Here is a 21101-nt window from a genome sequence, read left to right as displayed (position 1 = left end):
CCCAATGTCCTGCGTTAAAGATCGTGTCCGCACTATATCTTGAGAACCATTATGATTCCAAATTTATACTTGACACGTATATAAACCAACACCAGAGGGTGTGTCATAATGTATGTACAACTTCCTAGGTCAAAAGTCCATCTGTCGGTCGTACTGTCCATTCGGCCATTCTTAACAAATTGTGTCAAATTGTGTCCGCTCTAATTCTTGAGAACCGTTATTATTTCATAGTCACGTCAATGCGTCATAATACCCCCCAAAAATTTTTTTTTTTTTTTTTTTTTTTTTTTTTTTTTTTTTTTTTTTTTTTTTTTTTTTTTACAAATTTTATTCCACAATTTTCCTGATACAAATAATTTGCTTTTTTATGTTATATATAAAGTTGCAGCCCTCAGCAAATTTTCATGTTTTGAACATTTAATTCGCATCCTTTTTTGGTGGGTCAAAATAGATTGAAGGCATAATTCTTAATATGTGACAAATAGCTATTGGGCAGCACCTTTAAAACAAATTATTCAAACATCAACCTATATAATTATCCAGAAGTCACCTAAAAAAATATCCCGACATCAAATATCTGTGGTTACTGTAGAGCATAACAAAATTTTAAGTTTTTATATATCCAGTGGACTACTTTTATTAGCACTTATATTTCCTACAGTTTTTAATAGATAGGATTTGCGTTAAAAAAATATTTGGGATTAAGAAATGCATGAATCACCCTCTGTAAGCCTCTGCATGGTTTTAAGGCAGAGCGTACTTAATAAATGGTTTCAATGAAATTATAACTCAATTTACCAAAATGATATGGAAAATCTTGTCTTTTTTCCCTTGATTCTGATGGTGCATATAGCCAAATTAAACTTTTAACAAGGTAGCTTTTTTTCATGCCATGTTCCCTCACAGACTGATTCTCACAGAGACTGGTACTTTAAAACAAGACGTCATAAACGGAAGTCCACAGCCTTTTTCGTCACACATAAGTAATTTTTAGTGTAGCAGAAAAGCCGAGTAGTTCAATCTAAGACAGGCCAAGTTAAAATCAACTGAATTGTCAAATACAGGAAATGCTTTTATTAGCATTTTTTAAGACATAACCAGAATTTTTCTAAAGGCAACAGTTTTTGAATTGTTTAAAAAAAATGTTTTCTTACCCATATATGCAAATTTTTAGTATAGGCAGCCATATCTATTCAAAGATTAAAAATCACATCAGTCATTTTGAGCACAATACATTAAAGAACAAATTTGCTTATTTTCAATTAATGATCTTAAATGGTTTTAGACTGTTGATAAATTGTAAATACGAAAAATACAAAAAAGCTGTTCAGGGACGTAACTCCTACATCAGTTGACAAATCGTTTTGAAAATTTCAGTAAAGGTACGTCTCATGATGCTGAACAGAATTACCCCGGTCAAAATTTTGCTAAAGGCAACGGTTTTCAATTTATTTGCAAAAAACTGCCTTCTGGCCCCTATGTTCTATTTTCAGTAACGGTGGCCATGTTTTTTCATGGATCAAAACTCCCAACGATCATTTTGTGTGGGATATCCCAAGAAACATATATGCAAACTTTCATTGAATTCTGTACGTTGGTTTAAGAGAAGATTTTTAAAGTTGCACATGCAACAGATGACAAATAAAAAAACAGTTTCAGGGGCCGAAACTCCTACACCAGTCGACGAATCGTTTAGAAAATTTCGGCATAGGTCCGTCTCAAGATGCTGAACAATTGACCCCTGTCAGAATTTTGCTCAAGACAACGGTTTTTGAGTTACTCGCAAAAACTGCCTTTTTACCCCTATCTTTTTCTAGTAACGGCGGCCATGTTTGTTCACGGGTCAAAAATTCCAACGATCACATTTTGTGTGGGATACCCCAAGAAACATATATGCAAACTTTCATTGAATTCTGTACAATGGTTTTAGAGAAGAAGATTTTCAAAGTTGCACATGGGAATAATGACAAAAAAAAAACGTACTCCTACATCAGTCGAGGAATCGTTTTGAAATTTTCGGCATAGGTACGTCTCGTGATGCTGAACAATTAATTCCTGTCATAATTTTGCTAAAGACAATGGTTTTTAAATTATTTGCAAAAAGAACTGCCTTCTGACCACTATGTTCTTTTTCTAGTAACGGTGGTAATGTTTTTTAACGAATTAAAAATCCCAACGATCATATTTTGTGTGGGATACCCTAAGGAACACTTCCATTGAACTCTGTAAAATGGTTTTTGAGAAGAAGTTGTACATGCGAAAAATGCCAACAAAGCTGTATCAGGGGCCGTAACTCAGTTGGTTTTGAAAGTTTCGGCATAAGCACATCTCTTGATGCAGAACAATATTTGCTCTTCCAGAATTTCGCTACAGGAAACGGTTTTTGAGTTATTTGTGAAAAAAACTGTTTTCAGACTATTTTTTGTAAGGCGGCCATGTATTTTCACTGATCATAAATACCAACGGTCAGTTTGTGCACAATACTGTAAGGAGCAATCATGCCATGTTTGCATCCTGTCGGACTGGTAGTTTCAGAGGAAAAAACATCGAAATTTGTCCACGACGACAACGACGGACGCCAAGTGATGGCATAAGCTCACTTAGTCTTTGGCCAGGTGAGCTAATGTAATGATTATTTCAAATAGCAAAAAAAAAAACCAAACAAACAAAACAACACCGCACCATACCAAATACACCTTTCCAAAGAAATTTACATTGTCTTGTTAAGTTTTCATCCCAGCTGCCAGTTTTCTCAGTTTATTCCGGCCTTTTCTCTTATTCAGGAGGGTAAAGGATAAACATGTTTCGGTGTTTGAGCCATCGGTACCCCACCTTTAAAAATATAGATCCGCCCGCACGAAATACTCTGCTTACGATTGGCACTCAGCACCGCTCTTTATACTTTCTTTCTAGGATTGATGGCTTTACATAAACAAATCTCACAGATTTTTCATTCCGTGCTAAAAATCAGATGGCTTATCAGGCCTTCAGTTAAAATATTGACAGAGAACGACCGTTTTATTGGGGGTAAATGTACAAAAAGGAACAAGTATTGATAAGAGGTTAGATGTCATTGACGAGATTTTTTTATTGGATCGCTGTTAATTCAAACCAAATTAATCAGCATATTCAGTTTGGTGCAAATGTGGTTTTATTGGGTTTGTTTATTGGTGTGAATTAAGTGGAATTAACCTTGAAGTACTTAAAAAACCTTAAGGTCAAAGTGCAGTAATGCGTCTGTCCATAGAACTAAAAAAATGTATATCAGAAGTTGCAATTCGACACCACACTCTAAATTTTCAGCATAGGTTACCAGAGTTTCAATGGAGAAATATACAATCTGCAACGATAACGAGTTGATTTTGGAATTTCTCACATCGAGTGAAATAAATTTTATAGCTTTGATCGCGAGGCTTGCCGAGCTATTCAAACTATAAAATTTATTTCACGAGATGTGAGAAATTCATAATAAACAAGATCTGAGTGTAGATTCTGTTTCTCTAACGCCCTAAAAACGTCAAAAATAACCAAAAAATGAAAAGCGAGCGAAACAATATGAATCCGATTCGAAGGAAACATTTTGACGTCACACAAACACAAACATTCCAAACAAAAGAAACCAGACGATTTCAAAGGTTTTTTTTTCACTTCAAATCTTCCCGAGTCCTTTCATAATTCTTATTCAAGGTAAGAAAACACCAAATATAACTACAATAGCAATCGAGGCGATTCAAGATGGAGTCCAAGACAATTGATTTCTAAGCCAATCGAACTCTGAGAACAAAAAAAGTCACTATACTCGAATTCACCTCAGCCTGTTTGCAGATTTTTTAGATTAATTTTTTTTATTACTCAAAAGTTCCTTTAAAAAACTTGCCATTTTATTTATGTCGTTCTGTACTACAATTCTCATACAATTATTTCTCGTTCTTACCTCCGAGATTGAAAAAATTCAAAATTTATTTTTCCTACGAGAATTTTGCACTGAACATATTGTTTATCGGGCATCTTATGTTTATGGATATTTTGAGATGTTCCCTATTACCTCACAATTGAAGAGATGAAATACCATGATTTCCCGCCATATTTCTGGTTCTCTGCTAATTCAATACTTTATGTAGTAAGTCTCATATTAAGCCAGCACTCCACAGTTTAGTTTAGTTTCGCACTTTTGGCTAGGTATGAAAAATGACATAAATGGAAACCGGTGGTTGCTATAGTGATTAAAAATGAAGAATCTATTGTTGATAAAACATTTTCTGAAAAAAGGGGACTTTTAAAAGTATTTTGCAATGTTTTATATATTTTCATTGTTGAAGGGGCTTTTTTTCAATGACAATGTGACTTCATTGTGAAAGTGAAAGGAAGTCAATTTTTTACCATGCTAAATTTAATAAGTGGATTACAAAGTGAAATAGCTCAAAATCTAACCGGCGATGCCCATACGAGGAAGGGGTTTTTGAAGGGAAAAGTTTGAACAGTTTCAGGGATTGAAATAAAAATTTCAGATATTTTGCGGGAAATTTGATATTTTAAACCTGATTTTATCAACTTTTTTGCAAATTTTCGCATACTTTTGCATGGTTTCTATGGTAACCCTATATGCTATGGGTATTTTTTTTCCAGAAAATTTTTACTGCATCCTGAAGGCCTTGGCTTGAGCTATTTCTAGATATATAGATTTACAGATGCTTGACAATTTTTAAAGTAATAAATGTTACAAAGCATCAGATTACAAGACCAAAATTAGGCAGTTCTACAATACTGTGGAGTGCTGGCTAAGTAGCATTCTCCTTCGGAACTTCTGGTTTTTTCTTTTACTTAAAGGTAAAGAGCAGAAATATGGCGGGAAATCGTGGTATTTCAGCTCTTCAATTGTGAGATAATAGGGAACATTTCAAAAAAATTGCCGGAATTATGAAGGTTTTCGTAAGACCATTAGATTTAAACAATCAGAATGATAAACTGAATCAGTAGAATTTTGTTTAATACAGATACATATGGTAATTTGCAGCATGCAAGGTGCAATTGGTGGACTACTATTGTACGAGATAAAATTTTTCGGGTGTTTTTTTTTTCAAGGAGCCATGGGAATCAAAACTTATACTAGAATTAGCCTTCGAATAGCAGATGCCATAGTTGTCTATACTTTGCTACCTGTAAATCAGGAAATACATGTAAGTACAACTTATATAGTAGTAGATAACACAATATTTTGAAACGCTTGAGAAATGTGGAAAGATGACATGATTTTAATATCTAATTTGATCGTAATACATACATTACATGCAGTAAAATGTTGTTTGAATTAAGTTAAAAGCCGTTTTGATTATTCCACTAGAATTAATTTTACCCCATCTTACAGCATGACGTAATCAAATTACTTCAAAATATAAAGTTATATAAACTACCGTCTACTCCAACAAATCATGACGGTATCAGCTTGAGAATGGGCGATTGAAGTATACAGGATTCTTGAATAATCACGTGCCAGATAACACAAGTATGTTAGTGTGATTGCAACTAACCGAGAAGTTTATTTTAGAAGTTCATATAGGACCGCATGATACATTTACTCGTGATACAATGTATCACAATAGTAAAAAAACCGTAAAAAACACATGATCATACTAAATTAGAATATGAACAAAAAAATGTATTAGAAGCTATTGGACTGTTAAGTAAAGACGTCACGGGAACAGTGCAGCGCCTATCACAGGGATCATTCTTTTCTCTTACCAAAGCATACAAACATATATATTTTCTATAAACTAAAAGTGTTTGAAATGATAAAAATATATGTTTGAATTATTTCAATTATTTTTGTCGTATTAAAATTAGCATGATTATTAAATTACACTATAACAATAAAGTTGAAAAACAGCACTTTCCCTATATCCGTTTCAGCCTTCATTTCGTTTATTATGTAAAGTTAAGACCACGTAGCTTCAAGGATACAATTTGAATATCATTGTGGATATACACCACAAAAAACTCCCAAAAATATTTCGTAACGCAGTCTGACGATCAGCTGACTGTTACTATACTTGGTGTAATTGCCGTTTTCGTGTTAAGAAATATACTCAATGCTTTGCTCTCGTATGTGGTATTTTTGTTATGATCATGACCGATTCAGGGAGTTCCTTACGTCCTTGACTATTATTTGTTCATGAAAATTATTTATGTACATTAGTAAGCGAAACATTTATTTATATAACTATCACAACAACTTCTTTTAAATTTTGGATGAAATGAACCCTCCACCCCAGCAGTATTGGGATTAAAATATTGATGAAATATATGTACCCCCGCAGTACCCTCACTCTATGTTGTAAATTTAAAATTTTTACAGTAAATGGGATTTTATTAAAAATAAATACTTACCATCATAAATTCTGAGTAAGTCCGTCTGCGCAAGTCAAGCAGGCGGGATCACATATCATCCAATGGGATGACCTCATAGTAGTAGTACGTGGGCTGAGATACCCACCCCACCCTCCGTACACCCCACACTCATCAACCAATATGATTTTCATGTACCCTTTTATCTCCCATTTCAGAATATTTTTGTCGCGAAAAAAACCACTGAAGCATTTTTGTATTTTTCGACTACTTTTTATACCTCGTTGAGACAAAAATCAATTTTTTTGAGTATTTTGATTCGAGGAACTTCTTCTTTCTTCAAAACGAAGACTTACATATATATGTATCAGCATATAGCCCAATGTCTCAGCTTTACAATGGTACCAATACCGTTGCGGTAATACTTAGGGTTTTGAGGTAAAATGAATAAAATGTACCCCTACCCCACCGAAAAATTGCTTAAATTGACATATTTTTCATTGCCAAAACCCATAGAGTATTTATAGGCCAGTAAAAAGCGATTTATTTGGTATTTTCTGTTTAGTATTTTCACAATTTATACTTCTGATGTTCTGTTGATCAATTTTGCCGATTTTCGTTGTCAAAATTTATCCAAAAATGAAAAAAAAGGGATTTTTTTTTAATTTTCCGTAAAAGTCAGAAAAAATCTACTCTACAAGTTATTGCTCGACTGAATCGTCCCAAATTTGGTATCATCCGATAGATAATTTTAGTTTCTACATAACTAAACCACAAAAAAACTAATTTTCAAGAAAAAGTTTTCAAAAAATGGTGAAAATATTACCCCAGCCCCTAGAAAACTGGTCACAGTATCAAACAGAATTCTCATTCATATTAACGCTAATAGCGGCTAACAGCAGATTAATATTAGCGCTACTACCGGTAACACCAGACAAGGGATATTTTGTCATGGCATTTTGTTAACTGACCAATCAATTTTCAGTTTTGAAAACGGCATGGTCAGCATCATATTCGGAAATTCAAAACAAGCGCCATATAAGAAAAGAAAAACATCTGCTTTATACATGTATGAGGAAATAACTGTTAACTATGGATCGTGTTGATGTAGGTATATTATTCAGATTACATAGTTCAACGTGAAACAACATTTCACTTTCTTTTACACTCGGTTACAGCAAGGCCGTGGTCAGAGGGGTGAGAACAACTTTGATTTACACCTTAGCCTGTAGTTAAAGAGAAATCATACCAATAAGCAAGTAAAATTGCTTATCATTGATAAATTCGCATCCCCCATTCAGAAAACCTGGCTACGGCCCTGAGGTACAAAGTTATAGATCACTAAACAAGGGCATTTCACTAACAAATCGTTAGAATTTTAGAAAATATCAAACCTCTATATAAACTTTATAATGGAATCGGTCCCCATTATCATCCAAATGCTCATTGGTTGCATTGGTGGTCTGTAACCTAAAATCCTTTCATAGTTCATTCATTATTACAATTCATGGTCATCGCAAATGTTAACTTTGTTCCTATGGTTTGAATAAAGGTACGGTATCACTTTTCTCTTAAAGTTCGGAAGTTCGACTTATTTTATTTTCCCTTAAGACAAATCAATGCTTATTATTAAGGAGTCCGTGCAAAAACCAGGCAGTGGGTGCATGGCACATTTTCACTAAAATTCATCCATTTTATATAACAAATGTATCTTTTCCCATATTTGCACTGCAGTTATTAAACATAAATAAATTACATTGAAATTTAAGCTTCTTGAAATTCATTGAAGAAAGGGAGATAAGTCTTTATTAGTAGCCAAGTTCGGTTGCTTTGTTGGGGAACTTTAAAATAATTTTCTGAGCCATACATTGCACATACCATAACATTCGAACAGAAATTGTGTTATAAAATTTACCCTATGTCACCAATATCATAGGATCTGCCATATTTTTACATGTACAGCCTCTTAAACGCACAAATACATGTATAAACACAATTTAAGACCCGCGATAAGGTTTCTTTTATACAACCATGTTCAATTTTATCATTAAAACATCGAAGGATCATTCGTATAATGGTGTACTTTGTCAGACATTAATACCAGGGAAGCAGGGAAATTGACCAATTAATCAATACAGCAATAAGAATTTATCAATAGATCCAGCATAAGAATCCAAGATCGTAGATCCCCTCTTGAAAGAAACAACTTTAATTTACATCTTATCCAGTAATTCAAGAGAAATCATACCAGATAATTAGGTAAAAATTGCTTAGCAGCGATTAGTTGGCATCCCCTTCTCCACAATACAGAAAACCTGGCTACCGCCCTGCTTAATTCCTAAGCGTTTTATCAAATATTTGATTAGTGATTAGTTATTTTAAATGTTTATTTATATATTATTTATGTAGATTTGCTTTTGCACTATACGAAAAACCTGTGCACTACTAGTCATATAAAGTTCCTTTGCATTGTCTATTAATACGCAGTCTTTTCACAAAAATAAAGATTCACGACAGCCCCTTAACTTCAAATAGCTCGTGCACCCTGTGTGTTAAGAAAAAGTTACCTTTTAAAGTTTTGTTTTATACAATATATTGGAATCATATATTCATTAAATGGATTTTAAACAACACCATCCTTGAATAAAATGATGGATCAAAATTCGTACATTCAGCTATGTAGGAATAGACGATTATATTTTCCGTTTTACCGCAGTATGAAATTCAATAAACGATGCTATGAGTGTTTTTATCCCATTTTCAAGCAAATGCTTATCTGTTTATTTCCTATATAGATTAAGTCCTGAAATTTTTATTTGATTTGATTTGAATGTGCATTTTGTTTTATTGATAAATTTCTTTAAATATTTGCCATAGTTTGTATGCACTACAGGAAGAGCCCACAGCAGAAAAGTCAAATTATTTTGAAAAATATTTTTTCTTAGATTTTTTTCGGAAATCTATAGAACCCTGTATAGAATTTAGCCTCGTTATAAATTGTTGAATATATACTAAATAGCAAAACTATATAGGAACTATGAAGTTACGATTTTATAAAAATGAAAAAAAAAATGATCCTAGGATAAATAAATTACTACGCATGGCAGTTAGATACAACTGCGTATAGGTTACAGACCACCAATTCAACCAATGAGCATTTGGAACATATGCAAAATTAGTCCTGCGCAGAAATTACCCCTGTTCCTCATAGTGCTGTGAAAAAAGTTGTCATCTTATTTAAAAAATTTAAACAGTTTCTGAAAGGAAAAAAATTTCTGTACATTTTATAGGTGCATTTTGCTTCTTGTGATGTGAAGCCCAATCTCCATAATGATTTCTAAATATACCCTTATCTTGTGAAAACACTGGGATTTCCCATGCTATTTATAGACACTTCACTTCCGGTGATCAGTACTGCACTGCAAGTCTGCTAACCCCACGGCCACATGCCATTCTGAGGATTGTGAGCTGACATATGTAGAATTATGCTGATATATAGTCCTCTGCAGGTTAAAGTTAAGGTAAAGTCCAGGGAAGCCATTGAATATTGTGAAATTTGCATAGAAGCCTATGGGAAGTGGAATTAGCGGTTTCTAGCCTATATTTAGGCAATATCGCTTTAAACACCTAGTTAACCCCTGAGATCAAAATCAAACCCTGAGATTTCTTTGATGTGCAATTCGATTAAACTTTAAGCAGATCTATACACTAGCACTTCTGTAATTTTTCGGTCTTCAGATGCTATATTTTAAGCTAACATTAAAATTTCCTATATTTCGATCTGCCCTTTTGAAAAAAATCATACATTCATCTCACATTAAAATCAAATAAATCAAAGCTAATCAAGTATAAATCTTGACTAACTTCGTGTACACTCTATACAGATTTATCTCAAAGGTGCAAAACATTAATGAAAAACCATGACTGTTTTAAGTGTAATCCCTTTTGGGGTTCCACAGAGCAACTGGGATGTGTGCCCCAGGTGGTGGAATGGGGTACCCCTGGCGTGTTGCATGCTGGGGTTGTCAGGCTATAATACGGAAAACCTGACCGCAAACCATAGTGGTGCACCGTGTTGGGAAAGATGCCACGTTCCTCGCACGTTAAAGAACCCTGCTGTGGTATTCGATAGGAGTAGGAACCTTTGCGCTCCGCCACAGGAGGCTAAATTGCCCAACCTTACCCACCCACCCCCTTTTTCCAGTGGCAATCAAAATTTGTCGACCCTATTATCCTTGTGACCCATCCTTTTTTTTCATTTCATGTTCATTTTGTCATCCATTTCATGTTCATCGTCTGAATATAGCTGAAATATTGCTGCTCGGATGTTAAACCCCAACAAACAAACAAACAAACTTTTGGGGTTCCACGCTGGAGACATTTTTTAGTTTTGCCACCGTCAAAACAAGAAATATCTCCAGCGCCAAATCCCAAAAGTGATAAGTTTAAGTGGTTTGTAACTGATTCTGAATAGGAAATAAAAGTAAAGTTGTTGTGTTTTTGACATGAATCACCTCCAGTCAGATTTTTATGAAGACTATTACTTCAACTGCAGTAGTCCTGAGCATAGCTTCACTCCCTACTCCTCTACATAGAAACCTTACAGGCAACTAAAAAAATTTACCATGATGGAAAAACCAAATAGAGGAGCGTAATGTGTGAAGAATTTTTATATGTTACATCAAATACATTCAGGGGTTAGGGAGGACTATTTAATTAGAACAGGGGACATACAAATAACATGCCCACTACATACCTCCTGTCTTCTATAACTTGATATTCATCTGCTAACCCAATTACAAACCTAAATATCATTCCGACATAAGCATTTTTGGGGTTTTCCCTACCCTAACCCTTAAACGTAAGGAATAAGGTTCAAGGTAACTGTTTGAAGTTTCTTTAATTAAAAGTGTTAATCCCACTAGTGTAAGTTACGTAACCGGAAGGCACTATTCTTTATACTGATATTGAATAATTATTATCTACCTAGTACATCTAAAGTCAAATTGCAAGGATCCCAACTATGAAAAGGAGCTTACCCCCCCTCCCCCCCAAAAAAAAACCACACACACCAAAGTTTCATAGATACTTCATGAGCATTTTAATTATAATCCAAAATTACCAAATTCTGGTTTAAAATGAATTTTTTTTGAAGATGTAAAAAAGTGCAGAAAACTTTAAATTCACGGAAAATTTCTAAGTTAAAGGGCTGTAACTTCTGAAAAAATCATTCAACTATAACTATAGTCAAACTTAATCTGTAACTTCTTATATAAAGACTACATACAAAGTATAAAATTAATTGGTGATAAAAGCATTACAGAAAGTGTGGAAAATTGTAAATTCACTGATTTTTTTTTAGTCCAAGGGCTGTAAATTCCGTAACAATCAATCAATCATAACCAAAGTCAAACTTAATCTGTAACTTCTCATAGCAAGACTACATACAAAATATGAATTAACTGGTAAAAGAATTACAGAAAAAAGTGTGGAAAACATTTTAGAAACGATCAAGAGAAGATTATCCTAAACAAATGGTGGAGGTGTTGGAGAGGTATTGGTCAGCTGGTATAACATCTGCTGGAAGTAGCTGCAAAGAAAAAATTAATAATGTAGCAGAAGAGCTTGGAATTTCAGTTGATAGAGTTTGTGTAAGATAAAATATCCAATTATTTTTCAATAATACCATACTGTATTTACAAAATTCATTCAAAATATAGCAAACCAAAACAATAGCAAGTATTATTGCCTTTTCCATTGCAAATATTGAAAACTGAACAGCAACCTCACAGACTCTTTACCATTTTCTAACTAGCAACTGATTATCTCATATTATTTAGTTATCATCAGATACAAACTTGATCTGTAATTAATTTATCCTCTTTAAAAGTGTACATCAGTTCTTCAACTTTTCATAAATCTTTATTTCGAAATCAGTTAAAGGTGAGTATTCTGTGAAAAAAACCTCTTTGAACAGAACTTCAAATGGAACACAACTCGCCATCAGAAAAAAACCCCATTTATATCAATTTTAAAAGACACCCATTTCCCCTTTTTAGCATTTTCAAAGATGGTAGAAAAAAAATCACCAAAAGCTATAGGTCCTATGATGAGCTAAAAAAATATAACTTAAGGCTCTAGAGAGCTAGAATCCCCACTCACTGATTTTTAAGTATGTCATTGGGAACAAGCATGTAAAGTTTGGTTACAATCCATATAGTAGTTCTAGAGAAGATTTCCAAAATTGGAAATAAAAAAATTAAAAAAAAAATTCATTTCAGGACCAATAAATCCTTGATCAGTCAATGGATCTTTGTGAAAAGTTCGGTACAGGTCCATCCCATCATATTGAACATTTTATTATCCTGCCAAATTTTCGCTAAACCCAACTTCTTTTCTTTATTTGCAAAATTCTGCAATGTAACTCCATAGTATATTCTAGTAACGGTGGTCATGTTTTTGCCAGATCAAAGATTGTTAGGTGAGCTAAAAACTAGATAATTTTTATTAATTAGTGGAAAATAAAAGAATGCAAACAACAACAGGACACTTTACAATTATACAACCACAAAAATTGTGGAATCATAGAAATAAGCCTACTGTGTTTTTTAAATTTTGTGAATTATGATATTTAAAAAATCTGTCTTTGGTATTTCTAAAATCAATATTACCTGAATACATGTATTATAAAAGCAAGATGTTGTATAATGTGAGCTATTTATTTTACTATAAATTCAATATAAATTCAATATATTTAGCCCCGTGCAGGCCCAGGTGTTAAAAGAATAGGCCTGCAGCAGCGCTAAGCTTGTCGTATAAGGCAACTAAATAGTGCTCAGAAACCTAGCCGAGGGCTAGGCGCTCTGCCCATAGAGCAACTGGGATGTGTGCCCCAGGTGGTGGAATGGGGTACCCCTGGCGTGTTACATGCTGGGGTTGTCAGGCTATAATACGGAAAACCTGACCGCAAACCATAGTGGTGCACCATGTTGGGAAAGATGCCACGTTCCTCACACGTTAAAGAACCCTGCTGTGGTATTCGATAGGAGTAGGAACCTTTGCGCTCCACCACAGGAGGCTAAATTGCCCGACCTTACCCACCCCCCCCTTTTTCCAGTGGCAGTCAAAATTTGTCGACCCTATTATCCTTGTGACCCATCCTTTTTTTTCATTTCATGTTCATTTTATCATCCATTTCATGTTCATTGTCTGAATATAGCAGAAGTATTGCTGCTCGGACGTTAAACCCCAACAAACAAACAAACAACAATATATTTAAATGCAAATAAATTAACAAATAGTAACATTTTTTTTAGGTTTGGATAGGTAACAAAAGGGCAAAAGAAAACAGAAAAATAAATGGAAATTTGCCACCTACCAAGAAAAAAAAGAGTATTAATGGCCCAAATGCTTACTCCTTCTTTGTTAGCACATTAGAAAGAAGTATATAATGTCTGATAGTAGATAGATATGCATTTTTTAAGATCATCACATAACTTGAAGTGAAGCAGGCATTTCATTTTATCGGTAATCTCTACATTTTTTCCTTTGATCTTGATGACAAATATTTTTGTATCTCCAGTGCATGACAAGATAATCAAAGTCATTAAGCTGCAGGCATTGTTGTTCTATGCATACCCCACTTGTACAAAGTAATGGATTACCTCCCTTTTAAGTTTTCAACATTTACTTTTAACATGCTAAAACCTTGAAGTTGGATTATATCCCTCTTGAGCCTCCCACCAGTAACTTTGTGACATTTCTTCATGCAAATATTTGCCTAACATTAATACTAAATTTCATCAAAATCCCTTGAGAGGTTTACAAGGAATTACACTGACAAGATGATAATACTTTTTAAACGCTTCATATTGCTCTCTTAATCATCAATATATGCATTAGCAATTTTTATTTTGATACCTCAACTAAATAAGGTTAACACAGTTTAAACTTGCCTAGAATTATATATGTTGTTATAGTACTGTACACAGTATGATATTTTTTTTTCAGGATCTTTGGATGGCCCAACATTCTTAAAGTCAGCTTCAGACAAATGGAAAAATCTGGATGCTGATGAGAAGGAGCACTTTTACAAGGAGAGCTCCAAAATCAGAAATGATCCCCATAAAGGAAAGAGTAGAGAAGAATTGGTGGCATTACAGCTAACAGTTATAAATAATGCAGTAATTAAGTCCTTTTTTCTATTTTTTATGATCCTTCACTTAAACATTTATTGGCACATAAATAATTTGATATACTCATATATAAGAAATAGTATTGCAATTCCTCAGTATCTAGTTCCCATCTCATCCTATTGGCTCATTTAAAATCACATAATGAAAATTTGTCCACACATATGATTCAATGCTAACAATAATTTATAATTTGTGATATACTCCTTTTCAATTTACTGTGAACTTACAGAGTACTTTGTATTAATCATTCTAAACATGACAGCTTTATTTTTTGCTAAAGGCCAGATTACACAGAGATCAGGCAACAAATAATACTATGTTAACTTTAACATTTAGGTGTTTCATGTGAATTTTCAGTGTTGCATAATACTTATTTTTGAATAGAAAAAAGGCTGGAAAAAGGTTAACAAGTTGTGCCTTTGCAACTTGCAATTTCAAGTATTTTGTTAATGTGTTTATATTATGAAACAAAAAATGCATGCATCTTGTATCACCATGTAAATGGGCCTTAGAATATTCCAAGCATATATATTACCGGATCTTTCACTATAAAATTTACCACTTAATATTAAACAAGGTTTAGCACACTACATTGTGTTCAGAATTTTCCCAATCAACCATTTGCATATATGTCAAACATGTAAAGGGGAACAAATACACATAATCACACCAAAGCAATACCAAATACATGAAATCTGTACTTTAAAAAAAAAAAATCTACACCAGAAAAAGGTATTCAATAAATCGAGAGGAACTAGAAACTAATTTTGAAGATCCTGGAAAAGGATACTTGGCAAAAGCAATCTATGAAACTGCATTTAAGCATACCCTCAAATAGAACCTCAGAAATCTGTCACAGAAATCTTGTTTAATGGACATACAGCTGGACAGGTTGTTAAGGCCCCCAAGATAATAAGAGAATGTGTAAAAAGTTGTGCAGAAATCAAGCACACGATACACTCATTTCTGGCTTGTTTAATACACACGAATTACAAGCCTTAATTGATACAATTTTATTAATCTTTCCTTGTGATAGTTAGAAACTGTATGCATTTTCATAGCATTTGTAAGGTATAAATCAGATTGCATTAAAATAAAATACATACTTCATAAGTAAAACATAACTAGACTTAAGAACTACAATAACTACTACCCAGCAGAAGTTTTGTTAAATGTTTACTGGTATAAAAATGTCTTAACTTTAATATCTTTACCTTTACTCTTTGCAGATTAATGTGCTTTCTTTATTACATTATGATGTATGTGGCTTAGGGACTGATGTAGCAGATGAATGCTCCCCTATTGTATTTGGATCTCCAGCTGGAATAAAGTTTTTTGATCCTAAAATGGAATTAAATTTTTGACATTTCTTAACAGGTAATCAACTTTTGTAAATTCAATTGTTGAACTAGATAAACTTTTAATATTTGAACATACCATTTATTCAAATAGATTTATACACAGCAATTATGTGTATATATACATTTTTAATGTATTTTTTTCAGCTTTTATTGGACCAACTCTACAACTGAACATTTATTAATCCAAACATAAAAAATCCCAAAAAATTGTAGCATTCCCTATTCTTATTAATAGTGCTACCCATATTGCTACTAACAAAATATTACTAAGTATATGTAAATAATTTTATTTCATTTAGTATATACTGGTATTTATTTCATAAAACCTCTGAGTTTATCTTATCTCATTGCCATTAATTTTATTCAAATTGTGTACAAAGAGCAAGCTGGTTTCAAGAATTACATCCCAACCAAAAAAGAGGAAAAAAAGAAGGAATTAAGACTTCAAGTCAGGAATTATTTGAACAAAGCCTGGAGTATGACATTGATATTTTGAAAAGAACTTGAATAATAATGTTATCTTAATTCTCATGTTGTTATTACATACATCTCAGGTATGACCCAGAAGTACAATGGAATCATATTTGTTTATTAATACATTTTATATAATTATAGAAGCTAACAAAGACAGTACTTGTCTAAACCTAATACAATTTAGGGTATTCAATTTATTAACTTTGACCAGTAATATTAAAGAACATTCCTTAATCCATCCACATCTACATATAATGAAATGGACAATATTCATTTGCATAAACATATTTACAAGTCATGGCATGAATACAAACAATACAATGAAAAACATCTTACATTAACGTATTAAATATATATGTACTACATTTATGATTGTGACACTCATATAATGTATTCGACACCCATCTTTTCCCTCAGATTAAGCAACTTGAATTATCTCCCTTTGTAGTCCCAACTTTTATATTACTTCATATACATGTATATTGGATCTCCCACCTTCCTATGAATTTTCTTCAAATCCTGTCATAACTAGCTAGGATTTGCTCTTACAACGTATTATCATGATAAAACGGTAAATTAGATTATCTCCCTTTACAGTCATCTAAAATATATCTGAGACAGCATGACACCAACACTTAATGACTCAAAACTTTTAAAAATATATGAATTGTTTTTCATGCAGAAAGGATGTACCTTTTTCAAAATTTACCTATTTTTATAGCTGAAGCAACTGGTACAGGAAAGCCCGTTACAAAGACTTGAAAGATGGCTCCTCAAAGTTTATAATATCTGGACTACCTGAGGATATTTACATAAATGATCCTAGCTGCTGTGGAACTGCATTATTAAATAAAATTCTACAATGCAAAATAAAGTTTGTGTTGAGGTATAGAAAAAAACTAAAAGCAACGTATCCAGTAAATTTTTAATTTAATTAAAACTATATATATATATATATATATATATATATATATATATATGCTCTACTTTCTAGGCAACCATCACATTAAAATTTGCCAATACAAATTTTAAAGGATCCATCACTTCTGAAACAAGGGCTGATCTGTAAATAAAGATATTATGTGGGGCTGTTAGAAGCATTTTTATTCTACCTCATCATTCAATTGGCTATTTACGGTATATTAATGTAATTATAGTGCATACTGCCTGTTTTTTTAACCTCTTTTACTAAGGCAAAGTATATAATACACAGTCCAATTGAATTTGTTATGGCATTAATGAAATGGGAAATCTGTCGGAAAGACAACCCAAGTCAGTAGTGAACCGTAAAAATGCACATAAATCTATATAGGGAATTGGGACTATATTTTTTTTTATCACAATTTAAAGTGAAGTACTGTATTTAGTATTGCATGCACAATATTCACTTAAGATTGATTTGAATTTCTTTTACCTTAAATACATATGTAAGTTTGAATTTCTATTTTTAAAACCAGTTAATTACATTATGAAAACAAATGCCTGCATTATAATGTACAATGCAGTATTCTTTTTCACATAGTATGAACCTTAATGGATATAGTTTTTTTCTCTTAGTTACTAGGTTACAGTACACCCTTTTTGTTATTGGATTGTTACAAATTAATCCCTATATTTTAAAATGAAATTATATGAAGAAGTTTGCATGTTACTTTTCTTTCCAAGGACTGACAGTGCAAATCAAGAAATAAAGAGATCTAAATGTGATACATGTATGTATATATGCTGTCTACATGTTATTATAATTGTACAAGTAAATATGAATTTGGGCTTTGCCTATGAGGGACCAGCAGAATATGTGAGATTTCCTGTATAACACTCATTAAACTGTGCATCTGCATCAAAAGTTCTAACATTAATCACTTTCCAACTGCATACATCATTTCTGAATTCTGTCACCTTTGACAGAATTATTCTGAACAACTTATGTTTCAGAGCATCTACATACATGTATATAGGACGTAGGTCATAGCTTACATTCCATCAATTTTACTTAAATGAAAATAATGTACAAGTAATTACTTATAAGTATAACCTCACTTAAAAAATTATACCTTAGAAGTTCTTGTCAACTTTAATTTTTGCTTTTCCTCTTTTCTTATCAAAAACACAAATCATATGTAGCATATTAACTAGCCATGTTTGATATCACAGATGTACTAGCTGCATCATGAGTTGAAAATACAGTATATAAAAATGTCTGATCCAGAATTCAAAGATTATAGTTTAAAAAATACTGACAGCAAACTTTTTACATGTATTGAAAATATACTGAGTGTTACAAATATAGATTGAATTTAACAAAGGTGCGACATATATAGGTATGATGAAAGTATTTTTCTCTATCATTATCTTTTAAAATTGAAAGTGAAAGTAATGAGCAAGACAAATATTGAAAAACTTCTCTATATGTTTTTTTTTCTTTTATATAATAATAATAGCACCTGCAAGCATTGATCTGCAAAATCTGACTGTTATGGATACTCATGATTCTAGACCATCCACATTGGGTGAGTGTTTTCTGAAAGTAATATGAAACTAAGTAATTTATCCAAAACACTTGCAAAAGCAAAACAATAAATGAGCAACTTTTCACCAATTTAGTTAGCTGCGTAGTAGATTTTCTATGAATTTTCCATCAACTTATACATGTAAATTAATGAAAAATTTACAGATAGTGCAAACATTTTTTGATTTTTTTTGCAGAACAGGAAAGCAATCCTCCTTTTTTGAAGAATTAGTCTATCTTGAAAATGCAAAATCTGAATTTTTAAAAAAATGAATGACGGTTTCTGAATATATTCCTGTTGCTAAAGTTACAATTTAATTTGTGTTATCTTGCAAAAACCTGCAGAACAAAAGTTGCATGTACAATCATGCTATATATACATGCCAGGAATATGTACCTTCACTTGTGCAGAAGTTGATATTGAAGTCAATGGATTAGCACATACAATAGCTTACAACATATAACCATATATATCAGTATCTTTTGGAGGTTTGGTCAAACACAAAAATCAGAAAGGTACACTATTAACATCTTGCATTAAACCAAAATTAAAGTAGGTAGTCTGTTTTTCTTGAAAGAGTAGATCATTCCTATTTGTGTCAAGTATATTTAGAGCACAAGTATAACAATAACTTTTTCAATTAATGAACAAAAAGAAATCTAAGAGCGATGGATCACTAGTGACAGGAAGCATATGTCAAAATTTCAAGCCACTGGGTGAGTAGTTGCTGAGAAAACTGAGAAAGATAAAAATGGTTAAGGAAAGACACATACACAAGAATAAGATAGTATACCCCTCTCTTTCAGTGGGGGGGGGGGTTATAATACCAGTCTCTTAAAGAAGGATCTTAATATTCTTAACTGTTCTGTGTTTAATTAATAAGAAGCAGTCTTTGGAAAAATAATGCAAATTCTATAATTATACACATAAAAAAAGGCTACACATTTTTATTGTTGTTATTAAGTTCTTTTGTGGGTCTGTATGATGAAATGTAATCATTCCTTCTAATCTGTCTGCTCTTAGGAAATAATCCACAATGAAAATCTAGTAGTATCTAATGTATTTAAGTCTCATTTATAGAGTTATCTCCCTAAATTTTGAATTTTACAGTACATTCTTTATATATTTTATTTCGTAAGAGCATGGGTTATATGAGAAGCCACTTGTTAATTTCTGTTGACTATAACATTTTAAACAAAATATTAAAAATAAAAATATGTAGGCGTTTTCCGACCAGGAATTGCATTTTGCATGATTCATACCTGGAGTGCTACTTAAAAAAATAATTGAGACAAAATATTACATTAAAAGAATTTAATTTTTGATTAATTCACATTAAATCTTGCATTGCACTATTTCCTTTGTAGCCAAAACAAAGAAGATCAAGACTGAAACTGCTTTTACAGAAAACAGTATAGTACCTACCAGTAAGTACAATAGGAGAAACATAGTTGTTTCAAATTATTCTCCCTTTTATTTCATCATTTTTTTACTCGCAATATATTCCTCGAAGTGCTGTTGCAACTCAACTTCAGCCAAAATAGCCTGGTTTTTGACCTGGCTTCTTTTAAAAATTTGTATTGTATTAATAAGTGTAACTAGCTCTGATGATTAAATTAACAGTATGCTAAATTAAAAAAAATATTATTTCCCTTTTATACTCTACCAACTCTATTTGTTTCAAATTATAAATTTGTTATTTTGACAATTTCAGGGACAGAGTTAGAAAATACAACAAGACAGGATATTGAAACAGGTAGGTTGGTATAATTTGCACCGTAATAAAAAACCAAAGTCATGGTGTATGTTTTAATAATTCTAATCATAAGATTCTTCATGCTTAGAGTCTTTTTTGATTTTACCGGTACAGTGTGTTTACCGAGAGTAATATTCTGGTCTGGAAAAAAACTTATAAATGCTCAGGGCAGGAAACTCACTCAAATTCTAGCCAGTCCTGAATACAATTTTTCAATATATTTACTCTATGGCTACTATTTCTAACTCTGAAATGCTTAAAATCTAATTACAGATAAATTTGCCCCAAAATTAAATTGTCACATAACTAGATTCTATAAATACATTTATTGGTTCAACACATGTCAAAAAAAAATAATTCCCAAATTTTGGGTTAAAATTATAAGGGTTAAACAGGAGATTTCAGTCGTTCATGAATGTGTGAACAGATCTCTCCAATCCCAAACATTACATCACTTACAAGC

General features: G+C 32.4%; 1 protein-coding gene across 5 annotated transcripts in view; it reads left to right on the top strand.

Moving 5' to 3' along the window:
* Positions 1-21101, top strand: part of LOC148615661 (uncharacterized) — a 191876-nt gene that overhangs the window by 169426 nt on the left and 1349 nt on the right. The window contains exons 1-10 of one of the 5 annotated variants that reach the window (XM_088582140.1): positions 9741-9863; positions 11847-11993; positions 14353-14525; positions 15767-15914; positions 17094-17258; positions 18038-18084; positions 18814-18882; positions 19538-19598; positions 20250-20309; positions 20597-20638. In XM_088582140.1, the coding sequence (XP_088438266.1) occupies positions 18859-18882; positions 19538-19598; positions 20250-20309; positions 20597-20638 (187 nt within the window). In that variant the 5' untranslated portion in view covers positions 9741-9863; positions 11847-11993; positions 14353-14525; ... (2 more) ...; positions 18038-18084; positions 18814-18858. Of the gene's footprint in view, positions 1-9740; positions 11994-13306; positions 13870-14352; positions 14526-15766; positions 15915-17093; positions 17259-18037; positions 18085-18813; positions 18883-19537; positions 19599-20249; positions 20310-20596; positions 20639-21101 lie in introns of those variants that run through there. The other 4 variants (XM_088582139.1, XM_088582142.1, XM_088582141.1 and 1 more) reach the window with 4 other exon arrangements.

The sequence above is a fragment of the Perna viridis genome, chromosome 5 (assembly GCF_037379345.1).
Source record: "Perna viridis isolate PV_CMFRI_1.1 ecotype Kerala chromosome 5, ASM3737934v1, whole genome shotgun sequence".
NCBI lineage: Eukaryota > Metazoa > Mollusca > Bivalvia > Mytilida > Mytilidae > Perna > Perna viridis.
The sequence above is the reverse complement of the archived record's forward strand: the minus strand, read 5'-3'. Positions and strand labels throughout refer to the sequence as shown.